Source organism: Colobus angolensis, unplaced genomic scaffold, assembly GCF_000951035.1.
Source record: "Colobus angolensis palliatus isolate OR3802 unplaced genomic scaffold, Cang.pa_1.0 Scaffold59, whole genome shotgun sequence".
NCBI lineage: Eukaryota > Metazoa > Chordata > Mammalia > Primates > Cercopithecidae > Colobus > Colobus angolensis.
In genome coordinates this window covers 11,238,491-11,246,276 of record NW_012119487.1, presented here as the reverse complement: position 1 = coordinate 11,246,276, position 7,786 = coordinate 11,238,491, and the positions used below count along the sequence as shown (strand labels likewise).

Here is a 7,786-nt window from a genome sequence, read left to right as displayed (position 1 = left end):
GTGAGCTCCGGCCAGGCCCGCCATGCCCCTCCGTGCTCCCCAGATGCTGAACCTGCTGCTGCTGGCGCTGCCCGTCCTGGTGAGCCCGGCCCACGCGGCCCCTGGTGAGTCCCAGCCGGGGTCCACCCTGCCCCTCACCACATTCCACAGGCCAGGGCCTGGGTGGGTTCTGGGGAGGCCGGGCTGGCCCCCACACAGGGAAGGGCTGGGCCCAGGCGTGGGGCTGCTTCCTGGTCCTGAACGGGCTCCTGCCCCAGCCCCGGGCCAGGCCCTGCAGCGAGCGGGCATCGTCGGGGGGCAGGAGGCCCCCGGGAGCAAGTGGCCCTGGCAGGTGAGCCTGAGATTCCACGGCCAGTACTGGATGCACTTCTGCGGGGGCTCCCTCATCTACCCCCAGTGGGTGCTGACCGCAGCGCACTGCGTGGGACCGTGAGTCTCCCGGGGCCTGGTGGGGTGGGCGAGGGCCGGATGTGTGCCCCGGCTCCCGGGTGCTCCTGGAGGCTGCCCAGGGCCCTGAGTGGGAGCCTCCGCTGGCCAGGGACGTCAAGGATCTGGCCGACCTCAGGGTGCAGCTGCGGGAGCAGCACCTCTACTACCAGGACCAGCTGCTGCCGGTCAGCAGGATCATCGTGCACCCGCAGTTCTACACCGTCCAGACTGGGGCGGACATTGCCCTGCTGGAGCTGGAGGAGCCTGTGAATGTCTCCAGTCACATCCACACGGTCACCCTGCCCCCTGCCTCGGAGACCTTCCCCCCGGGGACGCCGTGCTGGGTCACCGGCTGGGGCGACGTGAACAATAATGGTGGGGCTGGAGACAGTGGGAAGTCGGTGCTGGATCTTAGCCACAGTCCAGTCCCTGGGCTCCTTGTGGGCTCTGGGTGGGGGTTGCCAGGCCCCCTCCTGAGTCTGCACCCTCTTTCCCACCTGCAGAGCCCCTCCCACCGCCATTTCCCCTGAAGCAGGTGAAGGTCCCCATAATGAAAAATCACATTTGTGATGCAAAATACCACTCTGGCCTCTACACGGGAGACGACGTCCGCATCGTCCGTGACGACATGCTGTGCGCCGGGAACAGCCGGAGGGACTCCTGCCAGGTGGGCTCTGCGTGTTCCCCGCCCTGCACCACAGCCCCCATGCCCGGGCGTCGCCGGTGAGCACTGACCCCTGCCCTTCGCAGGGCGACTCCGGAGGGCCCCTGGTCTGCAAGGTGAATGGCACCTGGCTGCAGGCGGGCGTGGTCAGCTGGGGCGAGGGCTGTGCCCAGCCCAACCGGCCCGGCATCTACACCCGCGTCACCTACTACTTGGACTGGATCCAGCGCTACGTCCCCGAGAAGCCCTGAGCCAGGCCTGTAGCACCCGGGTCAGCGGAGGGCCAGCCCCTCCTGGCCAAAACACCACTGCTTCCGACCCAGGTGGCTACTGTTCCCCACACCTTCCCTGCCCCGTCCTGTCCTGAGTCCCCTGCTCTGTCCCGAGCTCCTTCCTGTCCTGAGGACCCTTCCCCATCCTGAGCCCCCTCCTCTGTCCTGAGCCTGACCCCTGCACCGGGCCCTCCGGCCCTCCCCTGCCCGGGTAGCTGGTGGTGGGCGCTAATCCTTCTGAGCGCTGGACTTCATTAAAGTGCATGAAAATCACTGGTGTGGGTTGCTGTGTTTCTGGTTGTGGATGTCACTGGGGGAGGAGGCACCCAGGTGTGCTGGGGACAGCTGCTGGAGCTGCGGGTTCCCGCCCCCATGGCACAGCCACTCACTGTGGGATCGGGTCTCCTGGGCAGCCCTGGTCCCCGGGGCTGGCTTCTCCTCACACAATGCATCCAGCATTCAGGTCACACACAGCCACTCCGGCAATTTAAAGATCATTGTAAAGGACAGCCAGGTCCCCACAACTGGGTCAAGAGAGAGCATGGTCACCGGGAGCCCTGGAGCTGCCCGTCACGAGCCCCTGCCCCATGCTTCTCACGAGGTCTTCTCCCGGCCCCTCTGTCCAACGCTTTTGCTTTGCCCAGTTGTTTGCTTTGAGACAGGATCTCACTCTGTCATCCAGGCTGAAGTGCAGTGGTAATGATCAGGGCTCACTACAGCCTTGAACTCCTGGGCTCAAGCGATCCTCCCATCTTGGCCTCCCGTGTAGCTGGGATTACAGACGCGCGCCACCATGCCCGACTAATTTTTGTATTTTTAGTAGAGATGGTTTTCACCATGTTGGCCAGGCTGGTCTCAAACTCCGGATCTCAAAGTGATCCGCCTGCCTCGGCCTCCCAAAGTGCTGGGATGACAGGCGTGAGCCACCGCACCTGGCCTGAGTTTCAGATTTTCAAATTCATTCTGAGGTCTTTCTCTACATCAATACGTGAGCCCTTTGCCTCTGGCGAGTGTCGCATTTTATCCCAGGCTCTTGTTTGCATTTTATATTTGAACATGATTATACTCATAAATGGAAAGTGGGGCTAGGCTATTCTGGTTGAAAAAAACTCTAAAAAAACATTCATTCTTTCCTTCCAACTGTCAGATGCAGAGATGTGCATTTAGTCTGCCAGATCTCTGCAACGACCTCTGTCCTCGAAAGGGGTGGACTTGACTCCTAGAGCCCGGTTCAGTCCCACGTGACCTCTGTCTCTGCAGCCCCTGGAGGGCGGGGGCAGAGGGGCACCAGGAGCCCATCCCTCGGCTCCTGTCCTGCAGGCCCAGCGTCTTGTTTATGAAGATCGATCTGGAACTCCGGCCTCCTTCCTCCCTCTGGCCCATCCCACCTTCTAGGGATCACAGGGACAGCACGGGGTGACTCCCAGTGAGCACTTCCGCACGCCCAGCGGCGGTTTTGCGGGGTGGGAGTCGGAGGCATGAGACCCCGAAGGGAAGCAACACGGCCCCTCAGGATGGACGGGGTTTCCGGTGTAAGGGAAGGTGGACAGCAGGGGCCGGTCACTAGGTGGAGGGGGCGGGGCAGGCTCCAGTCCCAGAGCTTCCCAAATTAGATCCAAGATTCCCGGGAAGCTCACTGAAGCTCAGCCCAGTGACACTGGTGGACGTGAGCGTCAGCTTCAGCAGGAAGGGTCTCTCAGGACGTGGCAGGCAGGCCGCTGGCCAGGGCTGCAGCCACCTGCGTTTTGACTGGGATGGGGGGACCTGCTCCAAGGCCACCCATGTGGCTGCTGACAGGAGGAGAGCCTGGTTCCCTGTCCCCGGGGGTGTGAGGGGGAGGGCGAGTGGGGGGGGGCAGGGTTCCTACTGAGGGGACAGCGCCCAGGTGGCCAGGTTACTGCAGACAGAAGCAACCCCAGGTCTCCCAGGGTCCTGGGCTACAGGAGATCCCATCATGCCGGGGGCCATAGCCAGGGCCAGGCCCCCTCCCCGTTCCTCAGTTGGCTCTCCTGTCCGACAGTGGGCGAAAGGCACCACGTCACAGTCACAGGAACGCGGGGCTCACGGGATGGTGCGTGGAGCTTCCTTCTCCCAGCAGGCCTGGAATCTGGGTGGTGTGGAACACTCTGCCGGGAGTGGCGTGCTGGGCACAGGCAGAGACGGGGTCCCCAGTGCTGCAGGTGAATTGAGTCAGGACAGGTGAGGGCCCTGAAGTCCCCGCCTGTGGGGACCTGGGGACAGCCCTGGAGGTGACTAGAGGACCTGGTTCCATGAGGACCCTGCCCCTCAGGCTCCCTCCCCACTGGATGACATTGCCCTGGGTAGGGGTGCCCTGGGCCAGGGACTGGTGGCTCAGATCCTGCTCCCTTGTGTGGGGTGGGACTGTCCTGCCTCCCCCAAGGCAACCCCTCCAGGTGTGCCCCTGCCGTCAGGTGTGCGGCCCCCGTGAGGGAGGAGGGTGCCTGGCCGTGGGTGCACTGCTGGCCCTGTATGCGAAGGGAGAGGCTGATGTTGTCCTTATTCGTCACCAGGAAAAACACTGAAGCTACAGTTCGGAGCCTTGGCTACCCCCCGTGCTGGCGTGCAGGAGGCCAAGTCTGTGCCCAGGAGGCCACACCCTGGTGGGTGGTCAGGCAACTCCACCCCCGTGCCTCAGTTCCCCACATCAAACAGGGGATCCCTGACCTAGAGGGTCTCAGGCGGACCCTCCAGCCTGGCCTGTGATTTGGATCTGGGGAGGGGGGCAGGAAAGTCCCGGGCACTGTCCAGGGCTCCTAATCAGCTGGGTCATCAGGCTGGGGTGGCCAGGACGGTTAGGAAGGGCCAGTCCAGGCCGGGCCAGGAGGCGGTCTCCATCTGATCTGCCGAGTGAGCACGGGACCTGCTGCCGGATGTGGGGACAGGGACGTCTCAAAGGGTGGTTGTCACGAGGGCCTGAGCTGTCTCCATGGGGCTGCTGGGCCTTGACTGGGACCCTCCTGAGGAACCCCGAGGACTGGGCTCCCCGAGGATGAAGGAGAGGGGGCCAGTGTGCCCTGAGGGAACCAGGGAGGGCTTCTTGGAGGGGGCGGCACTGACAGGAACACTTACCTCTCCCTCAGCCCTGGCCCGGCAGCAGAGACAGGGTGAGAAGTGGTGCTTGCTTTCTGTCCACTGTGCCTTTGGGCCTTGCTGGCCACTTGGTGCCAGGGCTGTGGCATCCACATGGGGATAAACCAGAGATGACGACCCTTCTTAGGAGATGTGCAGAAGGAACAGGTGGGGCCGTCTGCAGAGCTCCCGCCTCCTCCGTCCTCCCGCCCTGCCTGACAGCAGGTGTGTGGCCACTCCTACCCCCCACGCCCAGCAGGTCCAAGGGTCAGGTGGGCCCTCCTCCTTCTCCCTACAGTGGGTAGACACCATGGCCCTCGGGGCCCGCAGCCTCCTGCTGGTCCTGGCTGTGCCCGGTGGGTGACCTGGCCTGGGTATGAGGATGGGGGGGCATCTGCTTCCTTCCTGGACCCCTGGTGGGGGTGAAGCTGGGGGCTGGCCTGAGGGAGGGAGAAACATGCTGAGTCCCCACCCCGTGGGGCCCCGTGTCTCCTCTGAAGAGACCGCACCCCTGGCTGGAGGCCCGGCTGTCCGTGCCTGGGGACAGAGGCAGGAGGCAGGTGCGGGTGGGAGTTGGGGGTGCCGGGAGTCCCAGGACCCAGAATCCTGGTGATTTCTCCCGAGCAGGACCTGGAGGGTGGGGAGGAGGCCCAGGCCTGAGGCCAAACGCCCGGACTCCAGCTGCTGTTTATGGCCCGCGGCTGGTTCCACCCAGCCCTGGGTCAGGAAGACAGCGGCTGACCCAGCCTCACCAGGCCGGGCCCCTCCGCTCAGGGCCAGGGCCCACCCCAGCGTCACCCTGAGGCCTGGCAGGTGCGTGGCAGGGGCCTCTGGAGCCTGCACACCCCTCCCCTCGGCAGCCCCCCTCCATCCCGGGCCATCTCTTTCCCGCAGGTGTGTCCCTCAGGGCTTTGCAGCCAGGTACGTCTCCAACAGGTGTGGGGTGTGGGGGTGGGTGCAGGCAAGGCCTGGCAGGGGGGCCTCGGAGACGACCCTCTCCTTCCCTGGGGGTCCCACTGGGGAGGCCATAGTTTGTCAGGTGGTTTCTGCTATCTCTCGGTTGAGGGAGGCTGGCCGGGGTCTGTGGCAGGGGCTGTCTCCCCACCACTGCGGTCAGTTTGTACCTTGGGAGATGCTTTGAGGCCATTAAAACAACCTGGCCCTCCTTGAACTTCCTCCCCGCAGGGTCCCCACTGTGGCCCAGGAACCAGCTGGGGGCTTTGCTGTGCAGGAGAGGCCATGCCCCACCCCCAGACCCACTCCCTATCTATAAATATCTACGTCTGTCTACATCCCAGCTTCCCTTCCATTCAGCCGAGTGGTCATACTCCATTGCCAGCGAAATTATCCAGCTCAGGCGGCCCCAGGTGCGGCCAGTGGGCCTCAAGCCGACTTCCTAATTTCTTCTTAATTTACTGAGGTGAAGTTCACAGAAGATAAAGTTACAGTATCGAGCGTCCAATTCAGAGGCCCCGAGCACCTTGGACAGTGCCGTGTACCCCCCAGTTCTATCCAGCTCCCAACATCTCCACCTCCCGTGAAGGAAAACTGCCCACCAGGCAGCCACTCCCGGCATCCTGGGCCTTCTCGGGGGCTCCACCGTTCTCTGAGACCCTTTCTAGCTGCCCGGGAGCCCTGGTTAGTTTGTGGAACACGGCACTTAGAAGCCACAGCCGGCGCACCGGGCGCGCGCACGGCCGCCAGGGTGTCGTTCCTGCTGCACCCGCGATGCTTGTGGGGAAAGGCCGGCAGACGGGGGAGCTGAAGAGGGAAGTCCCCGAGAAGGCAGGTGTGGTCAGGGAAGGCTTCCTGGAGGAAGCACAGTGGGCTTCTTGGGATCCCTACCAGCCACCCCTTCCTCCTCCTCCGGCTTAGGGTGTGGCCAGCCGCAGCATTCGGGTGCAGCAGGCCGGATCGTGGGGGGCCACGCGGCCCGGGCTGGCGCATGGCCATGGCAGGCCAGCCTCCGCCTGCGGAGAGTGCACGTGTGTGGCGGGTCCCTGCTCAGCCCCCAGTGGGTGCTCACGGCTGCCCACTGCTTCTCCGGGTGAGTGTCCAGCTGGGCAGGGGCAGCCTGAACGTCCAGGCCTGAGTGGGGCCTATGCCAGCGCACAGGCCTCCACTGGGTCTGGACTCACTCTGAGGCTCGGGAACTCTGAGCCCGTTTCCTTCCAGTGGAAAGGGAGGGGCTGTCTGCCCCCTCTGTGAGGTTCTGCCGTCTTTGCTTCCCCCTAGGGACCGACAGCTCCCTCCCGCGTCCCCGCCGCTGTCTCTTCATGTGAAACTGAGCTTGCAATCTGCCTCCTGACCAGCCCCTGCTGGTCTCGGGTGTGCTGCTGGCTTTTCCGGGGGCTGGCAGGAACCCCAAGGTGCTGCCGTGGTCCTTGGACCCTGGAGGGCGAGGCCACTGCCCAGGCTGTGTGTGTCCCGAGCCCAGGAGGGAAGAGATGGGCTTCGGAGGCCCGCAGGGGTGGGGTCTGGGCAGGGCCGATGCTGACCTCCGGCCTTTGCAGCCAGCCCCTCAGGGCACAGATGCCCGCAACACCCACCCACCTTCCCTCCCAGGTCCCTGAACTCTTCCGATTACCAGGTGCACCTGGGGGAGCTGGAGATCACTCTGTCTCCCCACTTCTCCACCGTGAGGCAGATCATCCTGCACTCCAGCCCCTCAGGACCGCCGGGGTCCAGCGGGGACATTGCCCTGGTGCAACTCAGCGTCCCCGTGACCCTCTCCAGCCGGATCCTGCCCGTCTGCCTCCCGGAGGCCTCAGATGACTTCTGCCCTGGGAGCCGGTGCTGGGTGACTGGCTGGGGCTACACGCGGGAGGGAGGTGAGGAGCCTGCGTGGGGATGCTGGGATGGAGGGAGGCAAGGGCAGCTGGAAGAGAACTGGTTTGAGGGACGCTGATGCCACCACCTGCTCCTGGTGGCCTCCACACCCGGCCAAGGCTGCCCCCGTTGCCTGTCCCTTTTCAAAGCCTATCGTGTGGGTCCAGAGCAGCGGCCAAACATCAGATCACGTGCCATGACGAGAGTCACAGTGGCACTGCACTTGTGTCTGGCAACATCTCCCATCCCCCCTGGGCAAGGCCTGGTGTTCCAACCTTCCCTGAAGCCTGTCTCCCCCGCCCCAGAGCCTCTGCCGCCCCCGTACAGCCTTCAGGAGGTGGCAGTCTCCGTGGTGGACACAGAGACCTGCCGCCGGGACTACCCTGGCCCTGGGGGCAGCATCCTTCAGCCCGACATGCTGTGTGCCCAGGGCCCCGGGGACGCCTGCCAGGTGAGCCCGCCAGGCTGTGACAGAGGACGGGGGCGGGTGCAGCCCAGGGAC

General features: G+C 64.4%; 2 protein-coding genes across 2 annotated transcripts; both read left to right on the top strand.

Annotated features, from left to right (window-relative positions):
- The first annotated feature begins 6 nt into the window (after positions 1-6).
- LOC105526440 (tryptase alpha/beta-1) lies at positions 7-1,638 on the top strand. The gene is made up of 5 exons (XM_011962455.1): positions 7-104; positions 258-429; positions 539-804; positions 933-1,096; positions 1,180-1,638. The coding sequence occupies exons 1-5, from the start codon at positions 23-25 to the stop codon at positions 1,342-1,344; spliced, it is 849 nt and encodes a 282-aa protein (XP_011817845.1). The 5' UTR covers positions 7-22; the 3' UTR covers positions 1,345-1,638.
- Positions 1,639-4,765: 3,127 nt separating this feature from the next.
- TPSG1 (tryptase gamma 1) lies at positions 4,766-7,738 on the top strand (the record flags this gene model as incomplete). Its single annotated transcript, XM_011962495.1, has 5 exons — positions 4,766-4,811; positions 5,350-5,376; positions 6,331-6,502; positions 7,021-7,286; positions 7,590-7,738. Coding segments are annotated over exons 1-5 (660 nt in total), but the record flags the coding sequence as incomplete, so codon positions are not given.
- Between the last annotated feature and the right edge of the window lie 48 nt (positions 7,739-7,786).

Bases quoted from the DNA above. Each gene is read 5' to 3' on its own strand.
- LOC105526440 (XM_011962455.1), top strand. From the start codon at position 23: ATGCCCCTCCGTGCTCCCCAGATGCTGAACCTGCTGCTGCTGGCGCTG. The intron at 430-538 runs GTGAGTCTCCCG...TCCGCTGGCCAG, and splicing joins GCAGCGCACTGCGTGGGACC to GGACGTCAAGGATCTGGCCG. The intron at 805-932 runs GTGGGGCTGGAG...TCCCACCTGCAG, and splicing joins GGGCGACGTGAACAATAATG to AGCCCCTCCCACCGCCATTT.